The following is a 25,545-nucleotide window of genomic DNA, read 5'->3' on the forward strand; positions in this document are numbered from 1 at the left end:
GAATCTGCAGTTTGGAAATCCTTTTGTTGGAGCATTGTCACAGATTCATTGTCCAGGTGTGCCAAGTGTGGCTTGTGACTTCGTTTTTTCTGTTGGAGTGATAACCTGTGCATAGATAATCAACTTCACTAAAAATGAGTTGCTGCAAAGAAAAGTGTTGGATTTTTCAGGTTTTTTGCTAACTTTTAAAATGCCTTTACTTGTAGAAACCTGTGTGAAATCTCAATTTAATTTTCCTTTGAAAGCATGATGAGAGCTGTGTTGTTTCTTTGTAGTTCCTTCAAGATACACTGGATGCCCTGTTTAACATCATGATGGAGAACTCGGAGAGTGAGACCTTTGACACTTTGGTGTTTGATGCTTTGGTGAGTCTGCAGTGGGGAGGGCCTGAAGTGTACCTAATAATGGGGAATTAATGATATAATGAAGTTTATTAATGGAGAAGATCTGAGCTGAGAGTTACTTAATTTAAAAATTACATTTAAAGGTTCAGATCCAGAGGGAGTTGGGTTATATCATGTCATCCTCCCAGGAAATAAGGAAGCACTCACATCCAGTCATTTTAATGGATTAACAGCACAATTTAGGACAGGAGCAGAACAGAAATTTTAATGCCAGCAATGTCTCTTCTCTAAGAAGAAAGGGGAATGGACAAAAATGAAATATTTTTTTGAGACTAACACACTAATTATACTGTTTTTTTTTCAGGTATTTATCATTGGGCTGATTGCTGACAGAAAATTTCAACATTTCAACCCTGTCTTGGAGACCTACATCAAGAAGCATTTCAGTGCTACCTTGGCCTACACGTGAGTTGGAAAATTTATTTTTCCTAATGTGACTTGGAGAATTTTTCCAGGTAATGTTATTTAACTACTTATGTAGCTTAATTAGGAATGTGCCCATGAGCTTGGGAGGGTCTGGAAGAAGACTGGGGTTAGTCTTTGTTTCTTTATTGAAATAGATTGGTACAACTTTCAGTGGTGTGAAAGGAGAAGTTCTGATAGTGCTGTAGTGAAGAAGGGGATGATTTGACAATTTCAGGAGTTGTTTTTCAAGGAAAACAAAAGCAATTCTCTCTCATATTGGGAGGGAATCATGTCCATTTAAGATGCTTCAAATACTGGAGATTTTTGTGCATTAAATGACACTGTACCCTGATTATCCACATTACTGTCAGTGTGGGGAAGAAGCAGTGAAAGACAAAAAAACAAAGGCTCATTATTTTTGTTGTCTTAAGTAGTTTTTGACAGTTGGAATCTTTGCTGCTGTGTTAGACTGGAGGAAAAATAACTGATGGATATCTGCAGTGCTGGGGGGAAGGCAAACCCAAACCAGGACACCTGGGGTGCCCTTTGCTGGTGCAGAGTCTCTGTTAAGGGACCTGAAAAGGTTTGAAAATACTGATTTTAAAATTATGAAAAATCAGGAAATCACAGAATATCCTGAGCTGGAAGGGATCATCAGTTCAGCTCCTGGCACAGGCACCCCAAAATCCCACTCTGTGCATCCCTGGGAGTGTTTTCACAACCCTCCTGGAGCTCTGGCTGTGCCCATTCCCTGGGGAGCCTGGGCAGTGCCAGCACCCTCTGGGGATGAACCTTTCCCTGGTCCTTCTTTAATTCCCAAAGAAGCTTTGAGCCTGCAGTCTCAAGGCTGATATTTTGATCACTGATCACTCATGTGGAGCATCCTGCATCACCTGGACTTCTCAGGAAGAGCTGGGGGTGGTCCTCTCATGGCATGGAGAGCATCCTTCCCTTCCTCAAGTGCAGGGAGGCAGAGACAGGGACAGCTGAATTCTGGCTTGAGGTGTCTTGTGACAGATCCCTGCCCCATCCCTGCCTTTTATTCATGAACATCCAGCGTGGAAAAGAGCTCCAAGATCATCCAGCCCAACCTTCAGCCCTGAAGTAAAGAGAGGTGGCCTTGGCAGTATTTTAAGTGCTTGCTTGAAATTCTCAGGCAGTTTGCTCCTGCTCCAACAAATCCCCAGGCAGCAGGATCTCCGTGTTGTTTGCTGTTAGTGGGGAATAATGTGGAGCTTGTTTACTTGGAGTGGGGATGTTGGATCATGCACTGGAGCTGGGATGATTTAAAATGGAATTGCTCGTGGTTGCATTAAAGCCCTGATTTATATTCATTGGAAGGGAGGGAGCTGGAATGGGATTATTTTGAAAATTGTTTCACTTTTGAGTTTGATAGGCTTTAAAATGGGGAAGAAGAGAATTTCCAGCTGTTGGTGTGTACTTTGAGAAATAAATTTTACTAATTTCAGCCCAAAATCTGTGAAAAAGCTTTCTAAAGGGGAAGCCTTGCTGAATGAAGAAACTTATACTTTGTGTTAATTCTAACAGCATGCTTGTAGTTAATTTAATTATTTTTATTATTCTGATTATTATTAGTAGGTGCATCTTTCTCAGAGCCTGAATCTGAATATCCAGCAGAAAATCAGCCTTACTGAGATTTGTTGTATCGTGTGTTAAAGTTGTGAGATTTGTGTGTTAAATTAGGTTATGGTCTGTGGTTTTTCTCTTTCTTTTTTTTTCCTCAAAAATAAGTGCCAGCTACTTATCAGCAAAACAAAACCACTGTGAGTTTATTAGTTGAAGAATTAACTTTGTAGCTCTGTGGGCACATAATTTTTCATTACACCTTTCAAAACGGAAATTCTGTGAGAACACTTGTAACTTGCTTGTGGGTTTTTTTTTGTATTTAAACAGAAAACTGACCAAGGTATTGAAAACATACGTGGACAATGCTGAGAAGTGTGGGATCACTGATCAGCTCTTCAAAGCCATGAAGGCCCTGGAATACATCTTCAAGTTCATTGTGCGCTCCAGGATATTGTTCAACCAGTGAGTACAGGCAGTGCTTGCACCTCCCATTGCCAATAATGCCCCAAAACTGCCAACATTTTACAGTCCAGCAGTTAAAACTGCTTAGTAGTGCTCTGTTTTGGAAATACTTGAAGCTGTGAGAAGTTATTTCAGGAGAGAGGTTTTCCCTCTTTAGCAGAGATCTGTATTTTCAGGAGCAGGGAATTGGTAAAACCATCACAGTTTAGGTCTCTGGACAATTAAAGCTTGGCACTGTTTGGGGAGACTTCTGTTGCTGTATTGTGTTTTATACACAGGATGTTACAGAAGTTATAAACCAAGCTGATGGGATCTTCACTTAGATTGAGTCCTTTTACTGCTTGTTAGCAGTGGGAACAACCTTATTGCAAGGGATTTATGTAGAGCTCTTCAGTTACCATCTCCACCACCCTTTCCTCTAATTTAGGGCTTGGAATTTATTTCTGTAGGAGCCTTGCTGCGAGATTCATAAAATACTGGATGTCACTGAGGCTGTAGCAGGGCCTACAAATCACTTGAAAACAGAAAAAAATAAAATTCCCTCTGGCTGCAGATTGGATTTACAGACAGTCTGACCCTCCAGGACTGGCTGTGGGATTTCCTTGTGGGAAGCACAAATTCAGAGCCCTTCAGTGTGAGACCAACCCTCCATGCCAAGGGATTAATCAGCAAAATTCCTGAGTGCAGAAGGAGCCTGATTTGCTCTGCTGCAGGACTGAAGCCCTGCCTGGGGGGTGTGATTGGGAGTGATTAAAATGCAGGATTGCTGCTGCTCCACTGAGGAATCACAAGCAGCAAGCTGAAGCTTTTATTCCAAAATATGGCTTATTTTGAACTTCAGGAAGAGGGTGGTGGGCTCCATGGATGGATGGAGCATTTTAGCAGTTGAGTTCTGGATAAATCCATGGAATTTCATCCACTTAAGGCATGGTGGCACATCTATTTGATCACTACAGCAAAGGTTCATAAAGGCAAAATACTGCAAGTGACCTTTAGAAATATCTCTGATTTTCTCAGTAATGATCCCAGTGCTTGTGGTGTCTTAAAATCCACAGTCTTAAAATCCTCCAGGCAGGGCTGGAAGCACCAGCCTGGTGTAAACCTTGATTTCTCACAGCTGCAGAGATTTTGTGCTATATCAGGTATATTAAATAAATAGATGTTATTAACTGACAGTAGGAACACATTTGTGACTAACTTTATTTTTATTATAACTTCCTTTTGAAAGGCAGAGTTTTTTGTCTGAAGCATTTTGATTTATTGGGCTGTCAAGTTCAGTTACTCTTTCTGTTGGTATAAGTTTTACCTCTCTAATCTGTTCAGGGGGACACTGAAACCCATTATGGAAATGGGGACTTCACAAGTTTTTTATCCTTCATAACCCCCAATTTTAGCCTAAAAGGGGAATAGAAGTGTGCACAGCAAAATAACACAATTTAGTGGTTTGGGTTTTTTTTTTTTATTTTCTGTATTTATTTCCTCTGTGTCCAGGTTAAAATCAACTTTTTCATATCTGGGATTTCCAAAGGTTTATGAGCACAATGTTAAAAATGTTAACATGTAACTTCAGTGTAAAGCAGCAGGAACATCCCGAGCTCCATGTTTATCCCAAGAAAAACCCATTTCCAGCTGCAATATGTGATCCATCATGATGTAGCTTTAGATTGGATATTAGGAAGGAATTCCTGGCTGTGAGGGTGGGCAGGCCCTGGCACAGGGTGCCCAGAGCAGCTGTGGCTGCCCCTGGATCCCTGGGAATGTCCAAGGCCAGGTTGGACAGGGTTTGGAGCACCTTGGGACAGTGGAAGGTGTCCCTGCCATGGCAGGGGTGGGACTTGATGGGATTTAAAATCCCTTCCCACCAAGACCATTCCATGATTCTGTGATCTTGGATCATGAAGAAATTGTCCAAGGATTGTACCTAGGAAATTTCTGGCTGAAATTCCCTTTCTGAGCTCCAGACTACATTCAAGACCTTCCTACTGGGTTTAACTCCAGGAGAAAACTGTGGAAAGGGAAAGGGAGTTGAGCTCGTGCTGGAGCTGCTGCAGTGTGTCTTGGTGCCAGGTGTTTGGGGGGAGCAGAGCCAGTGGGACCAGGAAGGGCTTTGGAAGCCCAGATTTTGTTGGGTGAGGCTCTTGATCCATCAGAGCTGACTGGGTAAAGATGGGTTTAACTGGGGGAAGGGGTCATGGGATGGTTTGGGTGGGAAGGCACCTTGAACTCATCCCACCCCACCCCTCCCACTGTCCAGGGTGCCCAAAGCCCTGTCCAGCCTGGCCTGGCAGTCCCGTGGGATGGTTTAAACTCCCCCTGTTCAGATTTAATCTGGGTTCCAAGTCTCTTTTTTTGGTCATGTGAAGTCTGGCTGACCCTGCTGTGGGTGAGCCCCACGTGCTGCCATAGGAGGGGAGGTTTTCAAGGATGATGTGGAGCCAGTGGTGGTGTCCCCCTCGTTTTCCAGTGAGGATTGTGCCATCCTGCACCTGGAGCAGGGCAGGTTCTGCACTGAAACCACTGCAGAGAATTCCAGCAGCACTCCTTGTACCAGTGGCCCAAGCTCTTCACCTTGGCTGTGTTTTTCTGGCCTCTGGTTTTGCTCAGGTGCTTCTGTGCAGTTTTTACCCCCCTGAAAGCATCTGAGAGAGGGAGAGGGGCATCTCAGAGGTCAGCTCAGCTGTGAGGAGTCTGCCTGAGGGCTGAGTCACTGCTCTGTGTCAGCTGTGCTGGCTCCATGGCAAACTGAGCCTGAAATTAGTGCTGAAACATGATTTAACCTCAGTGCTTCCTTCCCACAGGAAAAAATGTGTTGTCTTGGCAAAAAGAGGGTCGATGGGGTCTTTCTTGCCTTTCTTTCTTTCTTGCCTTTCTTTCTTTCTTGCCCAGAGTTTAAGGTCACTCACCTTGGGCCACTGGTAGATTTTAATGATTGCTGGCAAGTTTGCTGGCTGCTTTCTGGCTTCATCAGCACAAGGGTCCTGGCAGACATCTGTAGGGTGGAGAGGCTGTCCCAGGCACGGGGAACTGGGGCACTGCTCAGGGACTCACCAGGGACTGGAGCAGCACTGCTGCATGTGCCATTTCACAATAAAAATCTCTTCTTCCTGCTGGCCGAGCCTGGCCACTCTGTCTTGTCTTCAGTGGTTTGTTTTTTTGTTGTTTATTTTTTTTTTTTTTTTTGTGCAAGAAAGTTCTTGATTCAGTGAAGGAAGTTGTAAAAATTCTGGAGAAAATGTAAGACAAAAAGTGGCTGTTTGTCATTTGATTGTTAAAAAAGCCACCAGACTTTTTAAAGCAGTATTTCCATTGTGGTTTGTGCTGATGATACCCAATTGTTTTTCAGGCTGTATGAAAACAAAGGAGAAGCAGACTTCAGGGAGTCTCTGCTGCAGCTCTTCAAGTCCATCAATGAGATGATGAGCAGCAACTCTGACCAGACTGTCATAGTGAAGGTTTGTGCTTTCCAGATCTCCAGTTTTGCATCCTCAACCACAATAAGGCAGTGGAGTATTTGCCTATTTGTGCTTAAAAGCTGGCTTTGCTTCAGTCAAGGTTAATTCTTGGTACTTCTGCTGAAGGACTGTTGACTGTGTAAAAAACTTTCTTTGAGCAAGTAAATTTATGGAATTATAGAATTTCTTAAGTTGGAAGAGACATCTAAGATCATTGAGTCCAACCTTTAATTGCTTCAAAACCCTCACTTTTATTTTAAAAAGAGAACTTAATTTGGGTTCATTGGTATTTGGCTTTTTTAACTTCTGTAACCTTAAAGTTAAGGTGTTTTTAAGACATATTTAAGATGCTGCTGACAGTGTAGATCCTCATTTTAATGTATTTAGTTATATCTGAGGCTGTTCAGGAACTTTAATATAGGATCTTAATCCGTAGTACATATTTTAAAAAAAAATTAGTAGTGAGGGGGACTGGAATCTCCACCTTTTATCCCTTAGACCTTTTCTTGTGTGCCTTTAAATCTGCTTTTGGTAACATTGGTTCCATGCAGTGGGGAAAGGGGTCTGTGCCCATTGAGGTGCTGATATCACAGAGCAAAAGCTCTGAATTACAGGACTGGTAGATTTTGGTATCCAGAGGAGGCTGGATACAGAAGTTAGTGGATCTTTTTCATCATGGCAAACTACAGAGACTGTGTTTGATAAGCTGCACCTGGAATTTCTCCTTGTGCTTCCAACCAGAGTTTATAAAAAAGGTGAAACCCCTGACCCAGCCCTGCTGAATGAGTTGAGAGATGATCAAGGGGCTGAGATTTGGGGTAGGATTTGAGGACAGTTGGGCTCTTCCTGCTCAGGTGGTTGCAAGACAGACAGTGGGAAATCCCTGTGCCTGGAGAAGTTCTGGAGCAGGAAAAGTCCTGAGTCAGAGCCCCCCAGTCCTTTGTAGCTGAGCTCTGGGGCTCCTGATGCCATGCTGAGCACACAGCAAAAAGAGATAGTGGGGATAAAGCAGCTGAGGAGGAATATTTTAGGCAGAGACTGGATCATCTGATAACAAAGTAGGGATATTACATGTTTCAGGAAAGCTGTCTTTTCATTTCATTGCCAAAGGATCTGTCCTGAATGGAAATGGGCAGGTGGAGCTGTGGCTCAGAGTGTGCTCTCTGGGGTTTTACAAATAGGGAGTTTGCAGATTACAAGAGTGGAATGTGATATTTCTTTTCCTGAGACTCCCTTGCAGGGCATGCTGCAGGAAGGCAGATGAACGTGAGATTTTTTTCTTTAACAATTTATACCTTGAGGTGGGGGGAAATAAAAGGGAAAAAAGCTAAAAATTGATTTGGTGTGTGTTCACCTGTGATGCAGGAAGGAAAACTGCCTGGCCAGGACTGGAGAGATCCCAGCAGCAGTAGAGGTTCAGGCTTGGGAGAGCACAGCTCCTGTGTGTGTGTAGGGTGGCAGATGAAGTGTGAGGGATGAGCCAGGGTGGGGCTCAGTGTGCTTCAGGATGCCTTGCAGAAGCTTTGACAAGCTTTCATTCATTATTTATTGCTTTCATCTCCTCTGGACTCTAATTCCTGAGCTCTTAGAACACATCATTGCTGCTATTGGCTTTTTGCAGCTTGTGAAATTGCTTTTATGATGTTCAGGTATCCACTGGAGCTGTGCAGTGTGAGCACCAGGCAGAAATGTGTGCTTCTGTCTGAGAACAAAACTATGGAATGGGTGGATAAATGTGGGGGTTTTTGTGAGTGGGTTCTGTGCATCCTGCCTGGCAGAGCTGCAGGAGGTGCCAGTGACACTGTGGGTGACATTAGAGGCCTCATTGATCATCTCCATCTCTGCTGGTGCAGAGGAACATCACCTGGAGCTCCCAGAGCTGAGGGGTGGGCAGATGGGGACCCTGCTGCCAGGAAGAGTGAAGGAATCCTTGCATGGTGCCCCAGTGTTGCTGGGGTAATGTCAAAAACTTTTTTCATAAAAAATCCTTTTGCCAGGATCTTTCCTCCTGAGAAGCTGGGAAGCTTCAGCCTCTCCATGTTTTTCTGCTTTGGAATGTGATTTGGAGAGTTGTTTACCCAGCACGTGAACTTGTTTTTGCTTGATGACCAATGACAGCCACCTGTGTCGAGGCTCTGAGCTGTCACAAGATTTTGTTACTCATTCCTTTGCTTTTCTTTCTAGCTTTCTGATGGATCCTTTCTGGTTTTTAGTGTAGTTTTAGTATAGCATTTTAATATAATAAATCAGTCTTCTGTAACACGGAGTCAAGATTCTCATCTCTTCCCTCATCCTGGGACCCTTGAACACAGCCATAGGGTCACCCTGCTGTCACCCCACTGTCACAGGGCCTTGGGGCAGCCACTGGGTGCTGTGCTGGTTCCAAACCCCAGGAAGGGTCAGAGGGGTGCAGGGGGTGGGGGTGCTGCACCTCCCCACAGGTGGGGCACTGATCTCCTGTGCTCTGGGGTTTGTACAAGGGCAGGCACTTGCTGACAGCCTTAGGAGGGGAGTTAAAAGGAAGTAAAGGGATTTTTTTATCTTTTCTGGAGTTTGTTTTCCCTGGGGGTTGTGGGGGCAGGCAGGGCCAGAGCTCAGGTGCAGGGAAGTGCTGGGTGCAGCCTCTGAGAGGAGAGCCAGGAGGGGAAGGGAGGGCAGAAAGCACAGCTGGCATCTCCTGGGGCACTGCTGGGGAGCAGGGCTGGGCACAGGGAGGGGTTCTGGCGGCAAGGGGATGCTCCAAAGGCTGGAGCATCCCTCCCATGGAGCCAGGCTGGGACACCTGGGGGTGCTCACCTGGAGAGGAGCAGCTCCAGGAGAGCTGGAGAGGGACTGGGGACAAGACCTGGAGGGACAGGACACAGGGAATGGCTTTAAGCTGAAAGTGGGTGGATTTAGATGGGATTTTGGGCAGGAATTCCTGGCTGGGAAGGTGGCCAGGGGCTGGGCTGGAATTCCCAGAGCAGCTGTGGCTGCCCCTGGATCCCTGGCAGTGCCCAAGGCCAGGCTGGACACTGGGGCTGGAGCACCTGGGACAGGGGAAGGTGTCCCTGCCATGGCAGGGGTGGAAAAAGATCTTTGAGTCCCTCCCATCCCAACCCAGTCTGGAATTCTGGTGCTGTTGGATGCTTTGCTGAAGTTTTGTGGAAAATCAATGATTTTAAACAGATAAGTCCCCAGGTCCCTGTGTTGTGCAGGAAGATCAGCAGATCTTGCTGTGTAGCAGTTTTAGGCTTTTTTTCACTGATTTTTATAAATATTGGGGAAGCTAAATAAGTGTAGACAAAATAAGTGTGTTTGGAGAGAGATAAGAAGTTGCAGAGACCTACACAGAAAATTAAGGTGCTTTACATTAAATGAGGCAGATGCTTCTTTCACACATCCCACTGTTCCTGTTTCTCCTTGCAAAAACTGGAATTTTCCTTTCCAGTTTATCACCACGGAGCAGAACTGCCACTGGAAACTTTCTCAGATGTTCCCAACTTTTTGGGCTGGGTAGACTGGATTTTTTTTCCTATCTGCTGGGGGAGTAGCCTTCAAGCTGACACAGAATGAAAGACTGCAGTCTTGTGTTCTTAGCAAGAATTCCTCTTTATCTGTTCAAATATTTATGTCCTTGTGGAAGCTGATGAGTTGCTGTTGACTGAGTTGTTTATTATTTTGCTTTTAAAATTTTTTCTTAAATTTGAATTTTTCAAGGCTTTGGGTGCATGCATGGGGAAAAAAAGTTTCCTTAAAACTCTCAGAATTGTACAAGGATTTAAGGCTGTAGAGCACAGAAAGAGGATTGGAATTTGTACCTCCTTTAGGATTATGGATATTCAAAAAGTCTTGGGTAGAAGAGAATTTATATGGTTTATCTGTATATATATTTAAAACATTAAAAGGTTGTTTTTAAATTGACTTGTACTACTTCAGCTATGGATTTTTGCAGTAAATAGGCAAAATTCCATGTTATCTTGGGGTGTGGTTTGAGCAGAGCTTTGCTAGCACTCTGCTGGTGCTTACACCTAATTTTTTTTGCCTTTCATGTACTCAAACTTGTTGGAATTAAAATGTTGAGGTGCAAGAACAACTGAAAGCCACTTTCCCTGCAGGTTATAATCATTCCTGTGGGTTTGAATTTGGGAAGGTGAACTGCTGAAAATTACAATGTTCAAACAACGCAGAAGTTGGGATTTTTTTTTTTAGTTAATTAAATAAAATTTTAAATTTTTTTTTGGTGTTTCAGTGGAGACAGACATTTCAGGGCTGCCTTTTTCAGCTTTTCAAGTTGTGGGGTGGCCCAAGCTGGAGAGGGAAGTCCAGGCAGTGATTTGAGCTGGCATGCAGTGGCTGTTCCCTCAATAACCGGAATTCTGAGTGGCAGGGCTGCAGCAATAGCTTGGGAAGGGAGGTTCCACTTTGTTTTCCAAACGTCACTTTGAGGGTTAAACCTGCTGCAGGAAGGTGAGCAGCCTTTGGTGTGTGCATGCATTTTTAATGGTTACAAGTGTGCTGAGCCTTCCTGGCTTTATTCCTCCTTTCTGCTAATTGGTGCATGATAATTATTTCCTTAACCTTCTCCTGCTGAAGACTCAGAGTGATGGTTCAAGTGTGGATAAAAGTGCAGATATTCCTTAGTCAGGGGTTCCTGCATCCCTTGGGAGGTGCAGAAGCTCCTCCTGCAGTGGAGGGAGCTGGACCCTTCTCAGCAAACATAAATTACACAAAAATTCTAATCTACAGCTAACATATTTCACCCACAAAAAGTTATAAACTAAGTTTTTATACCAATACAAAAATTGTAAAAATCATCATAATAATCAAAACCATAACATTCAAAATTAATATAACAAAACCTTAACAAAAACATAATATAAATTATATTACAATTCAAAATTTCATACAAAGTATAAAACCATTAAAATTTTAATTACATTTAACCTATCCCAAAACAAAATTAAGAAAAACAGCAAAAAACCTTTAAATGAACAAAACCAAATAAAATTATAAAACTAAATCAAATATCATACCTTATTACTTCATTATTTACCTTTTAACACATTCCTACCCATAAATCAACCTAAAACCCATATTTAAATATCAAAACACAAATACCTTATCCACTTCAATATATCCAACAAAAATCTACCAAAACTGTCAAAACAATATTCATAATTCAAACAAGAGGGGGAGATGTTGGAGCCCTGGATACTGAAAATTTTAGATTTTCTGTGCTGCCAGGCAGTGACCCCCAGGAGAACTCTGCATTGACCTGAGGCCATGGAGAAGGCTTCCAAAATTGATTGATAATTGGAATTGTGGGTGTGGAATTTAAATAGAAATGTGTGATATCACAGGGTGGGAAACCTGGAGTTTAAGGGTTCAGAATATAGTAATGTACATAAAGGAAGATGGAGGTTTTAGGGCAGAGGCTGCTCCTTCTTCACCTTCATGGGTTTGGGTGGTATTTTGTAATTAAACAGAAAAGTCTGCATTGTGGGCTGCAAAGGATTGGTTATTGGGTTAAAAGTGAAATTAATTTGTCATTTCTTAATTAGATAATTCAACCTTAAAAGACCTTATAGAGAAAGAGAGTTGGGCATTTTGTGGCTTGTTAATAGAGTGCTGTAGAATTCATTACTTGTAAAACTAAAATATAAATAAAAATAATAAACATCTAAGTCTAAACACTAAATATAATCTCAAACACTTTAAATCCCAACCTTAAAACAAAAAAAAATCCCAAAAAACATCAGAGCCCCTCTGATATTTGCTGCTCTGATTTTGTTCAGGATGGCTGGAAAAGGCTGGGAGCTCTGAATAATCTGAATTAAGGAGGTGGGAGCACTTTGTGTGTATAAAATCATCCTGTGTGAGGCCACGGAGAGCTGGGGTGGAAGATGAGATCATTTTTTAATGTGAATTATCCCGTGGCCGTGGGTTCTTAAGAATTCTGCTCACTTCTAACACATTTCTCAGTGTGCAGTCTGTAGTTTAATATTCAACATTTATTGCTAAAGCCACAGAAAAGTATTTAAATGAAGGCAGGGAAAAATAAGTGCCTGAGAAGAAAACAAGAGACTTTGTTAATCTGCAGGGCTTTTCCAACAGGTGGAATTCTTTTTAAACATCAGCTGAGCTGAGTAACAAAATGCAACTGTGGACTGAGGTTTCTGTGTCTCTTAGAACCCATGTGGGAAATATCTCCAGAAGATTTTTATTTGTGATTGTGCTTTGGGCTGGGTTTTGGCCTGAAGTTGGGCTGGTTTTTAGCCTGAAATTGAACTGTTTTACACTGAATTTGGGCTGGTTTGTGGCTTGAATTTGGGCTGTTTTACACTGAATTTAGTGCCAGAGGTGCTGCTTTGCAATTGGGATAAAAACTGCTTTAGTTTGGGGCTGCTCTAGTTTGGGGCAAATCTCAAATAGAGTTTAGGTCCTCCTGGATATTTTTGATGCAGCTGCTGACTGGGCTTCATTTGGTTTGGATGAGTTTAATGGAATAGGACCCAAGATAATGCTGGGGTGGAAGGGAGGTGCTTTGTTGAATGGCACAAAGGATGAAAATTAACATTAAAATAATGTTCTCAAATGGAGTCAGGTGAAACAAATTTATTGCTTTGTCAAACAAAAGAGTTCAGAAGAATATCATGTATTTGGCACAGGGTTTTTGTGCTTAATTTGGAGGCCAGGCATGCTGATGGAAACAAATGGCTTTGGAAAATGACAGTTTTAAATTAAGCTTTTTTTTTGCTTTTATGGACTACAAAGAGCTGAACTTAAACCCCAGGAAAAAAAAAGAGCTGTGGTGTTCTGCTCAGAATACATTTTGTTTAATACTTTGCAAATGTCATTTGGTCAATCTAATGACAACCTTAAGTTAGTTTTTATTTAAACAGCTACTGCAGAGAAGCTTTTGTGACACTTTTTTTTTTGTCCTTCCATTTATAAACCCAAGAATGGGATAATTTTCCATTGTTACAAGATTCTTTTTCTGTCCTGCTTGCTTTTCACTCACCAGTGACCTACTGTATTTATCACACAGGTGATTTCACTTGTGTTAAAGAGATCTCTCCATATTCTCAACTGTGTAACAAACAAAAGTAAATGAGTAAAACTCATTTTTCTATCTGTAATCCAAAATGATATCAGAAGTACTTTAAGGTACTTAGCAAGACTTCCCTATCTTATTTTAATGTAGTTTTATTTGCTTAATGACACAAAAGGCTTTTACTCGTCCTCTCATCCTTTTGTGAAGAAATTAAAAACTCCAGAAATTTCCTTGAAAGCAGCTCCTCCTGGTAGTTTTAGAAGTTGGGCCACATTCTGTCCCAATAAATAACTTAAATGTGCAAGTGTCAAATTGAAGTTTTTTGAGGCTTTCCCCACCCAGCAAAAAACTGCAGGAAAAATTCCATTTGGAGAATCAGGATAAATAATGCAGATAAACTTTTAGCCATAAAACTCTTTGAACTTTTAGATCTGGGCAATGTGCTAATTTTCCTAGTGGTAGATCCCATTCTTTACCCATTTTTGGTTCATTTCCTGTCTGGAAATGAACTATCAGTGAGAAAAGAGCAGTGTGGGCAGTGCAGGGGACTTGTCATTGATGGGGCCAGTGTTGGAAATAAAAATTCCATTCCATTTTGGAATTCCATTCCAAAATGATATTACTCATTTTGGCTTTTTTTTTTTTACCACATCTGAAGGGTTTTTGCACTCAAATGACCTTTTATACCAACACTGCATTTGTTCCTTCCACACCAACGTGATTTGGCTGCCAGTTGTGGAGAAGCTGAGGAGAACACAATTAGCTGTGAAGTCATTAGGAGCCCATCAATGAATTTATCTGAAATTTATCAAAGGGTCCAGACAGAGAGCAGGTTGGGATGATTTAGGGAACGAGTTGCAATTAGTCCCTGGAAGGATAAATCCTGGGAATTGCCATCCCTGCATTGGCTGTGCAGAGAGCTGTGCCCATCAGTTATTGCTTAATTTATTCCATTTAAGGCAAAGCTTTGACTTTTCTGGCCCTGAGTATTTTCACTTAGTGAGTTGTGTTTCTTGGCCCAGTTAATTGCCTTTTTCACAGTTTTTAAAGGTATCCTTGAGGCAATGAGCAGCTCCATGGCTTCTCTTGGCAGCTCCTCCTCAGAGGGAATGTCATCTCATGGTTCTTCCCGTGCTTCCTGTGGAATAATTCCTTTTACACACAGCTGTGGTGTTCAGGAAGGGGAAATCAATGTGTGTTTGGTGGGGATGCAGAGGATGAGCCACAACACCTCTGAGCTGGCTGCAGGCTGCCATGGCCTTGCTGATGTCATGCTGAGCCACGTGAATCACAGCCAGGGCAAAAAAATAAAATCCCAATAACACCCCACAGCCAACAGAACAGTGAGAGTACGAGGAGATTCAGCTTGGGGAGAATATATCCATTATTTATGCCACACACTCATTGCTGCTTTCACTCTTTTTCATCCTTCCCTTTGCTGCTGTATTTGTGTGCTTTGTAGGACTGGAAATGACTGATTTTTGTGGTTTGATAAGAGTGGGAATAATTTGTCACTGGTTTGGCACAAAAAGAGAAGCCCCTTGGGGCACTCAGATTTTTATTGCAGCCCAGCTTGAAACCGTGTGTAATTATTGAGTGCGTGTGTGAGACTGATCCTTCCAGCTTTGGGTGTGCTTCTCGTGTGATCACAGGGAAATTACTGCAGAAAACTGTTGGAGTGAACACTGAGGTTCCTCACTACTGTGGTTTTTTAATGCTGCTTGGAATTTTCAAGTAGTTAAGGCATCCCTGTGAAACCATGGAATTAAGATTTTGGGCTTTGGTTGCTGTGTGCTTCTTGTAGAAGTGAGGAATTGGGACTTTTGTCCAGTGCTGATCAAGAGAGAAAAGTAATTAATTTAATTTCTTTAAATGGCAGAAAACCCCCTTAAACCAGATGCTTATTTGTTTTTTCCTAATCTTCTATGGAAAGACAAGAGCAGGTTTTTTTTTCATCTGCTGCATTTCATATTCCTCATTTATGCATTGCAGTGTCCTGGGAATAACCAGAATTGCAGTGGAGCTACTGCTCACAGAAAATCTACTTGAGCTGCAGCTTGAGCAGAGTAAGATCTACAGCAAGAGCTGCCCTTCTACATGATTTAATACCAATAAAAAATTATTTTAGTAGCCCTTTGGCTTGGACAAATACAGATTTAATCACGGGGCTGCACAGCCTCATAGTCTGATCATCTTGTCATGTAATCAAGCCAGCTGAGGTGGGAAATTGGGACATATATTTCCACAATCTTCTTTAAATCTTCAGAATTAAACTTTAATTTGTTTGTCCATAAAATAGACCCTCAGTTACTGCTAATTGTTGCAGCTCCAAGCTGTAAATGGCTGTTGTAAATAGTTTTACCCCACAGTAGTTAATGAGAGCCATTCAAGTGTTAATTTTTACGCTGCGTGTGAAATTTTAATTCAAGATATAAAATGCAAGCTCCCTTTTAAGATGTGTTACTAAACATTTATGGCTCTGTGTGTGTGAATGATCAGCAAATAAACCCCCATTCCTGCCTGTGGTTCCTGACTGGTCATTAGAGCCCTCACCCATCCCAGCTCCCTTTGCAGAATTCCAGGGTCCCCACACAGCTCAGGAGTCCTTCCAGCAGGTGTGGGATGGTTGATGGCCCAGCTTGAAGCCTCAGTGGATTGTGGCTGAGAATTGGATGCTGAAATCTGCTTCCAGCCCAGGGACAGGCTGGGGTTCCCTTTGGGGAGGGGTCTCTGCCTTGGTAACCTCTTGAGGTTCTCCTTGGGTGTCACCAAAGCATTGATTTGTTGCCTTGGAGAGCTCGGGGGCTGGGTGTGGAGTGACAGGGGTTGTGGTAGGAAAGGGGAGCTCCTGGGTGAGAACAGAGTTGGGTTTGTGTTGGCCCCTCAAGACTGTTCTCCTGTGGCTCTACTACCTGTAAAAAACACCTGGGAAGGGAAATAAACGTGTGTCCAGGCTGGGGGGTGTAAAATACAATCATTTCTCACATCACAGAGGGACAGAGGGGGTTGGGTTGGAAAGATCTGAAAATTCACCCATTCCACCCCAGCCATGGCAGGGACACCTTCCCCTGTCCCAGGTGCTCCAGCCCCAGTGTCCAGCCTGGCCTTGGGCACTGCCAGGGATCCAGGGGCAGCCCCAGCTGCTCTGGGAATTCCATCCCAGCTCCTCCCCACCCTCTTAGGGAACAATTCCTCATTCCCAGTATCCCATCCAACCCTGCCTCTTCTCAAGCAAGAATACACCTGTTATCAAACAATTTGATTTAATTGATAAAATGCAAGGTGAGGCAGACAAGTCTGGCTGTTCTGCTTTCTATTTCAATTACTCTGAGATTTTTTAGCTAGTCTGGTGCTCAGTGCATGCAATACCTACAAATTGTTCCTAAAAAAAGATAGAATGACTAAAAATCCCTACAAACAGTTAAAATATTAAACATCTGTTTGTATCTTGTGAGCTCTTTCATGTGCTGTGCAGTGGCAGCTGCGAGTTCAAGGGGAATTGGGAAGACCCAGGGTTTCATCAGTGGCTACCAAGAATTTACTGCAGGGAAAAAATGCTAATTAGGGGGTTTGTTTAATTTTTAAGCAGTGGAGTGAAAATTAAACCCAAACAACTCCAGCATGGTTGAGGAGGAGGATGAGAAAGTGCTCCACAGAAGATGGGGATAAAGGGATTAGAGGAACCAAAAGGTTTCTATAAAATGTTGGAAGGAGCTTATAAATCTCTAATTTTGGTCTTAAGTTTTCTGAGTTTATGAACATTTCATGGCTCTGTCTTATTTTAAATCTGTTTCAAAGTTTAATTTTCGCCGAGTTTCAGCTCAGGTGTCACAGAAAATGGTGAAACCAAAGCCACCTCCTTGTGGATGATTCTCGCAGTCTTTGCATCACCTTTAAAGACTTTAAGTTTGTTAATTTGGGGTTTTTGGTGATTTTTTTCAGGGTGCAGCACTTAAATACTTGCCAGCAATTGTCAATGATGTGAAATTAGTGTTTGATCCAAAGGAGCTCAGGTGAGTAGAGTTAATTAAGTGTGGCATGCTAATTTTATTTTATAAAGATATATATAAAATATACACACAAATATATAAAATACATATAATATAGAAGCATAAAAACATGCACTGCATATTTCATTTCTACGTGTTACTATTATATACAAAGATACAAAAATATATAAAATGTAGAAATATATACTGAGACAGTGAAATATGGATCACCTGAGAAGTTTTATCACTTTGGTTTTATTACATTTTTTTTGTCCCTTGCAGGTATTTTTAAGGGTTACACAAAGAAAGGGTTTTTTTTTTAAATAATGTCTAACAAATAACTGACAAACTTTGCAGTACAAACCATTACCAAGAGATATTTATCATCAGGCAGCTGCCATCAAAACTCTTAAGCTGGACCATGATGCTTCACTCTTTCAAGTTTAAATTTCATGTAAATAATAACATAATAAATAATTCAGTGATTCAGTTGCTGGATCGATGTCTCAGTAGGTCATAAACATGGCAGTGTTGTCAGTAAATAAAAAGGACAATAACAGGATATTGAAGGAAAAAACAGTGGAAAAACCAAATAAAAACGGGTATTTCAGCAGAACTTTTAGCATAAAGAGAAAAATATAATTTTATTTTTTATGGGGCTGTTACAAACTGAAAAAAACCATTTAAAATCTGATTTTACTGTACAAACCCTTCTAAATTTTGTCTGGCTTTATTTTTATGGTCTTGATATGTCAGAAGGAGGAAAAGAGATAAAGCAGGGGTAAAAGACATAAATATAATCTTAGTCCAACATTCCAGTGGCCTGAGGAGCCTGGAATTTACCTTCTGCTTGCCTGGGGACTGTGAATTATTTTACATCTACACTTCCCTGGCTTAGGAAATCTGAATTGTAGAGTTTCTGGACTAAATAATAATTTTGGTATGTGACAGCAAAATTCCTGAGAAAAGAGAAAGGAAGATGCAGGACTTGGCCTGTTTTAGCCCAGATATTACACTTTTTCGATGGTATTACCAATACAAGTGGCAGTTAAATACTGGGAGTATTTAAAATGAGGTTGACTTAAATCTCAATAGGAAAAGCAAAGAACCCAAGATTTTAGGAGGGGATGGAAAATTATTGAAGGGTCTTGACAATACTAGGTGAGAGCTCAGCTGATGAGTGTGATGGTACCTTATCCAAAAATGTCAATTTTGTTTTTTTTTTTTAATTATTAACTTTTTTGTTGGTAGCTTACAATGTTAATTATCACCTTATTTTAGACGTCCATAATTAGGAATGTGCTGATTGACATGAAGCACAGGCAAGGAAAACTTGGAACCTAAAACCTTAAATGTGACACGGACAAAGAGTCTGAAACTGAGATAAAAGGGAAGGGACAAAAGAAATGACATTAAAAACTAAAGAAATTTGTTGACAACTGGTCATGATTCTCTGATTTTTATTTTTTTTTTAATATCTCCAAAAAATTGAGTGTGCTCATCCAAGAGCAGGAGGTTGTGTGTCGGGTTCTTTGTGGATGATTGTGTCCAGTTGTTTTTCCATGGATTTTTATGGGTTTTTGGATGGATTATGTCGATTTTGTGGATTTTTGCTTTTGTTTAATGGTTTTTTGCTTTCCCTGTGTGTGCAGCAAGCTCTTCACCGAGTTCATCCTCAACGTGCCCGTGAGCCGTTTGACCATCCAGAAGCTCTACTGCCTGATCGAGATCGTGCACAGCGACCTCTTCACCCAGCACGGTGAGCAGGCACAGTCCCAGCCTTTGCTCCTGCCCCTGTCCCCTGCCTGCTCTCTCCTACCATCCCTGGACATGTTAAGGGTGTTCCATTGGAAGGACAAGATGGAAAATCAAAACCCAAGAGTGGTTAGGGTGGGAAGGGACCTTAAAGCCCATCCAGTGCTGCCCTTGAATTGGGGTCACCTGTCATTGTCACCACTAATAATGGAGGGATTGCTGGTTTTTGGGTTCTTTTTTCCTCCTCTGTGGAGGTTGGGATTGAAGGCACTTGAGAGGACAGTTCACATTCAGACTCAGTTGTTTATTATTTCTTATCAGTGTTACAGTCTCACAGCAGTGAGTTCTGCAGTCTTTCACCAGCAAGGCACAAAATGGCCAATGATCTCTTGTTACAAGGTCTTTTAAGGCTAAACTGTCCAATTAAGAAATGACACCTAACTTATTTTCACTTTTAACCCAATAACTGATCCTTCAAAGTTCACACTGTGGACTTTTCTGTCCAATAACAAAATACCACCCAAACCCATGGAGAAGAAGGTGAAGAGGAAGGACCAGCCTCTGCCCTAAAACCTCCATCTTGCCCATATATATTGCTATATTCTAAAACCCCAAACTCCAAGTTTTCCACTCTGTGATGTTCCACACTTATACTCAACTCCACACCCACAATCCCAGTGCTGTCAATCAATTTTGGAAGCCTTCTCCATGGCCTCAGGTCAGTGCAGAGTTCTCTTGGGGGTCAGTGCCTGGCAGCCCAGAAAGTCTGAAATTCTCAGCATCCAGAACTCCAGCAAGGACTGGGACTATTTTCAGGCTATGAATGATTTATTGCTCAGACAAACACCAGTCTCAGAGGCTGTGAGGTTTCAGAGGAGCCAGCATTCGGCCATAGCTCAGAGCAGTCACAAGTTCTTTGTCACAAGGCAATACAGAACTTTCTAACCCAAAGGACAGTTGCCACAGGGTTTATTTTGCTTTTCTGACCTGTCACCTTTACTCACTCCTGCTGCACTGAGGATGCTTTTGTCCAGTGGCTTCTGTCTCACAGGCACACATCTGCTTCTGTTATAACTTCTAAACTCTCAGTAATGCCACACAACCCCACCCCTACACTGGAAACCCTTCACCATCTCATCAGTGCAGTTTCTCACTTACTGAAGGCATATTCTTACTTACAGCTATAGAAACACAAGTTTATGATTTTTCTGCTTAATATCTGTGTATTGTATTTTTACATCAGTCTAAGCTTCTTCCAAGGCTGCAGACCAAACCCTTTAGTGTCTGTGGGAATTTCTGTTTTTCCAATTCCCTCAGGCACCTTTGACTATCCCAGGCTGGTCCAATCCCATCCAGCCTGGCCTTGGGCATGAGGAAAATCCTAATTGAGACTGCAGGTTACAAGTGGTGAAGAAGTGAAAGTGCAAAATTACAAAGAACTTTGGGATTTGTTATTTTAAAAGGGCACGAAGCAGCCAGGTTATTTGGCTCTGTTGTAACTTTGTGTTGGGGTTTGTCAAAAATCATCAATTCAGCTTTTGGACTGGTGTGGGGGAAATGGAGGTTTTGGATGTCCTCTGTGCCTTGAAGCTGTTCCCTGGCTGAAGGAAAGCAGAAACCTTTCAGAGGGTGCTGTTCATCCATGCCTTGTTATTTTCTGCTTTCCCATTAATGGGCCAGTGAAAGATAAGCTCAGGCACTTGTCCTACAGATTTCCTCCTTGGAGGTGAAACACTTGATTCTTTTTCAGGCTGGCTGCAGGTTAAACTGACCCCAGCAAAGTGTTTGTGTGCTGTCAGGGAAGGTAATGAGGGAGCAAATAGGCACTGCTTCAGTGGGAAAGGAGATTTGTGCTCTCAGATCACAAAAGCTGAGACTGCTGAGTGCTGATAAAACAAATTTTGCTGGTTCCAGTTTAAAAAATCTTGGTGTTTTGGCATTGTGATGGTTTATACCACTCTTACAATCTCTGAAAAACAGTTAACCACCTGTGTCACCATGTGCAGAAATTTGGTGAAAACGGCAAGTCCTGACTTTATCTTCACTTCTGAAATGATTTGAAATTATTCAGCCCTGAAGTGCTGGATTTTCAACAAGTGAAAGGAGAGAATGCAAGTGGAGTTGGTGGTGTTGGGGCCTGGGTAAAATGATGCCCCCAAGAATGATCTAATATTTCCTGTCTAGAGCTGTGCTCTAATCAGAGTTACTCATTTGCTTCATTAATTCTCAGCTCGTTGTATAATAATTTTCCCTTCTCCTGGCTGCTCTCAGGTTGCCAGGACTTTGGGGCAGAAGTCAGTAATATCAGGGATCATCCTTTACTCTCCTTGGGAGGAAGGACTGGAGATAACTCAGCTAAAACAAGGAACTGAGTGTAAAACACACTCTTGAGAAAGGCTATGGTGCATTTACCATATTAATCTTTGCCCTCCCTTCTTGAAGCAGTTCCATTTTCAGAGGGAAGGGTAGGAATTGTGTGTGGCTGGTTTGTTTCATAAAGCTGACTCCCACACTCAGCCCTTCAGGGTGCAGGGAATGGTGCAGTCCAAGATTATTGAGCTGCTGAGAAATCCAAATGGATCTGTGTTAATGGGAGGGTGATTAATCAGGGCCCAGGGCAGGTTTGCTGACAGATCCGTGCTGCTTAATGGCTCTGAGATCTTATCAGGAGCTTCCTCAGCTGGGTTTTCCTGTCACTGCCTGTTAGGAATGTCCTAAATCCAGCAGCCTTTGGTTGGGCTGGGGTGGGCATTCCAGGCACCTGCACTGACCCAAACCATTTCCATGGGTGTCTGGGGCTTTTTATTCAGTAAAAAAAGTGTGGCCTTAAAATCTTCTCTTGTCATTGGTGTCACAGAATCCCAGATTGGATTGGGTAGGGAGGGACCTGAAGTCCCATCCAGTGCCATGGCAGGGACACCTCCCACTGTCCCAGGTGCTCCCAGCCCCTGTGTCCAACCTGGTCTTGGGCATTGCCAGGGATCCAGGGGGAACCACAGCTGCTCTGGGAATTCCAGTCCAGCCGGAAATTCCTGCCCAGTATCTCATCCAACCTTTTCCAGTTTAAAGCCATTCCCTGTGTCCTCTCCCTCTATCCCTTGTCCCCAGTCCCTCTCCAGCTGTCCCTGAAGCCCTCTCCTCTCCAGGTGAGCACTCCCAGTTCTCCCAGCCTTTCCTCACAGGAATTCACAGAATCACAGAATCCCTAGGTTGGAAGAGACTGTCAAGATCATGGAGTCCAGCCCAGCCCCAACAGCTCAGCTAAACCCTGGCACCCAGAGCCACATCCAGGCTTTGCTGAAGAGGAGAGGGGCTCCATCCCTCTGATCTTCTCACCATAATTCTTCATCGTGATCATTCTCTGAAGTTTGTGTCTTAACCTCAGTGGTGCTGGGAAACTTCCATAAGCACTCAAATTGACTTGAAAAGAAATCAAACCTCTATCCACAGCCTTTTTAAAATTTAGATTTTCCTGTCCCTCGCTCTGTGGGTTGGAGTTCAGTACTAAAATGTTGTTGGCTGCCCCTCCTGCTTCTCATTGATTCAGGAATTTTCAGCTGATAGGGAATACTTCCATATAAGCTGTCAACTAATCCTGGATCTTGTTGCAAAAATGAGATTTTCTTTTCTAAAAGCAATATGCACTACAGGATTGTGGACTTAGGGAAGGCTGGCAAATGCACAGAAAATTTCATCAGCCTTTTTCTGGGTGAGAAAAAAGGCTCTAATTCTGTGCTTTGAGAGGTCAAGATAGATTTATTTGTGTCTCCAGAGGAATTAAAATTCAAAATACATGAATTTGTGAAGCTTGAAGGATTTGGGGGTGAGAGGGAGTGTGTGAAGCAGTTTGCTGAAGCGTTTTGATTTAGTGGTGTTGTTAAGTGTTGGATGATTCACTGGGAAATCTGGAGAGTTTGGGACCTTGGAGCAGAATGGAGATTGGTGGTGGAGTTTGTCTGTCTTAAAAAAAAGTAATATAATAGTTAAAATACTAATAGTTTAATAGTAATATAATAGTGGTTTTGTTCATGTTTATAAACACAAATAGGAACATGTGGTAATTATATAAATAAGCAATGTTTCCATATAGTAAAGTAGAGGTAAATGAATGTATAAATACTTTGAATATATTGAACCTTAAATGAATATATATCCTTTTCCAGAAGTAAATGAATGTATAAATATTATTTATCCCTACCACCATATAATAACATTATATATGTTGTTCTATATATAATTTTCACTTCACTACTTAAACATTAAACAAAAAAGCATAAATACAATTTTTCCCTGGGTGTGGAGCAGTTTAATAATAATTTAGTGGATATTTTCAGTGCTCATGGTTGGGAGTTAAATGAAGTGTCCTGTCCTTGCAAGCATCAAGGTTTTGGTTTACATAAAACAGTGATTTCTCTGATTGGTTTTGTCCTATGGAGATGTTTGGGTTTGCTGTTGCTTTGTTTTCCAAATGACTTCCAGCTGATTGCCAAGTGAGCTGTGGAGCTGCTGGAGTTCGAAAGAGAAAATCCAGGGATTTTTCCGTGAGGAATTTGAGCCTTTTGAATATTAGTAGACAACACCCAGCATTTATAAGAGTTCTTACTGTTCAGTTATGACTCAACTCACAAGCTGTGGAGTGGAAACAAAGTTACTGAGCACAGTTTAAATTTTTTTGGCCACATGAACTAAATGAACCATAAAATAAATGGATTTATCAGTGTCCCAGGAAACAATGTTTTTATTGACACAAATTTATGGTGTGTATTCACCTTCAGCAGAGCTCCTGTGCTTATTGAAGGCTTTCCTTGGGTGCTGCTAATTGGTAATTCCTGCTGAGCATCCTTTGCTACAGATGAATGTTTGATTATATTCTTAAATCACCACGGGCTGGACTTTGCTCTAGAACAGAGGTGGAATTACCGTTGTCTGTGGTCACTGTGCAGCAGATCCTGAGCTGCCTTGGGAGCAGGATCTGATGTTCTGGACCACGAAGGTTCCCATTAATCAGGGCTGGGGGTGTTTGTGGCGGGCAGGGTGGTGAGGGTTCCCCTCTGCTCCTCTGAGCTCCCAGGTGGTCAGTGCAGAGTGCAGCAGCTCAGTGTTCTTCACAACAGCTCATAGCAAAGAGCCCTGAAAATCTCAACTTGGTCTAGGGAGTGTCACCACAGCACTGGGCTGGTTGGAGCATCACAGAATCCTGGGCTGGTTTGGGTGGGAAGGGATCTTTAAAGCTCATCCCAACCCACCCCTGCCATGGGCAGGGAGGTCTTCCACTGTCCCAGGCTGCTCCAGCCTGGCCTTGGGCACTGCCAGGGATCCAGGGGCAGCCACAGCTGCTCTGGGCACCCTGTGCCAGGCCTGCCCACCCTCCCAGCCAGGAACTCCTTCCCAATATCCCATCCATCCCTGCCCTCTGGCAGTGGGAGCCATTCCCTGTGTCTTTCACTCAATATTCCCTCCTGTCAGGGAGTTGAGCAGACCCAGAACATCCCCCTGAGCCTCCTTTTCTCCTTACTGAGCCCCTCCAGCTCCCTCAGCTGCTCCTCCTCACCCTTGGGATGATTTTGGGGAGTTCCCAGCCCGTTTTGTTCCCCCCGTGTTTCTCTGCAGCCCCAGGTGGGAGCTGAGGAGCCCTGTCAGCTCCACCCAAGGGAACAGTGTTCTGTGCTGGTTGTGTCATTCCAGACCGAGCACTGGGACCCAGAATCAGTTTTCCCTTTCTCAGAAATGCAGCTTTTCTGCCTCCCCCGTTGATGAGAGCAGCTCCAGCACTGCAGTGGCACTCTGAGGTGACTCAGACATTAAACTGATCTTTGCCCCCTCCCTGCCAGTGGGGCTCAGCAGGGCTGTGGAACATTCTCAGCCCTCTAATTAGGGGCTTTTTAAGTTATTAGAGACTGATTCACCTGGCAGGCTCTGCAAAGACATGTTCTGTGCCTTTCCTGGAGTGCTGGGCTTTGGGGTTCTTCCCCTCCCCTGCATTTGGGGGCAGTTCACACTACACGACCCCTCTGCCCTGTGGGGTTTTGCTTCATCTGCTGTTTCCTTTCCATGTTAGCCCAAAATTCAGGGAGCAGCATATCCTGAACTTTCCCAAATGCAGAGGCACAAGGCTGTGATCACAGAGCATCTCTGGGGCAGATCTGCAGAACCAAGCTGTTCATTGGGCTGACATTTATACGGATAATTAGGAATTAATTTTGACTTGGTGATTCCCTCCATGTAGGAGCAGTCTGAGTTCTTGAGAAAGGAAGGGGATTTTTTATTTTTTTGATAACAGCAAATGGTCAAAGGTTGGAGCAATTCAGAGGCAGAAGTTCTTAAGGTGAGGCGAGGCTTGGGTTGAAAAGCTGGAAGTTAATTTATTTTTCCTGATTTTTTTGTGTCTTATGTAAGCACTGAAGCACATCAGCCTGGAGGCCTTGAAAGCTGTGTTTGTAACCTCGTGTTTTGTG

General features: G+C 42.7%; 1 protein-coding gene across 2 annotated transcripts in view; it reads left to right on the plus strand.

Annotated features, from left to right (window-relative positions):
- Positions 1 to 25,545, plus strand: part of DOCK1 (dedicator of cytokinesis 1) — a 265,941-nt gene that overhangs the window by 56,702 nt on the left and 183,694 nt on the right. For both annotated transcript variants that reach the window (XM_064431580.1, XM_064431581.1), the window contains exons 20-25: positions 276 to 365; positions 709 to 809; positions 2,724 to 2,858; positions 6,202 to 6,310; positions 17,289 to 17,359; positions 18,988 to 19,094. In XM_064431580.1, the coding sequence (XP_064287650.1) occupies positions 276 to 365; positions 709 to 809; positions 2,724 to 2,858; positions 6,202 to 6,310; positions 17,289 to 17,359; positions 18,988 to 19,094 (613 nt within the window). The remainder of the gene's footprint in view (positions 1 to 275; positions 366 to 708; positions 810 to 2,723; positions 2,859 to 6,201; positions 6,311 to 17,288; positions 17,360 to 18,987; positions 19,095 to 25,545) is intronic.

The sequence above is a fragment of the Passer domesticus genome, chromosome 8 (genome assembly GCF_036417665.1).
Source record: "Passer domesticus isolate bPasDom1 chromosome 8, bPasDom1.hap1, whole genome shotgun sequence".
NCBI classification, from domain to species: Eukaryota; Metazoa; Chordata; class Aves; order Passeriformes; family Passeridae; genus Passer; species Passer domesticus.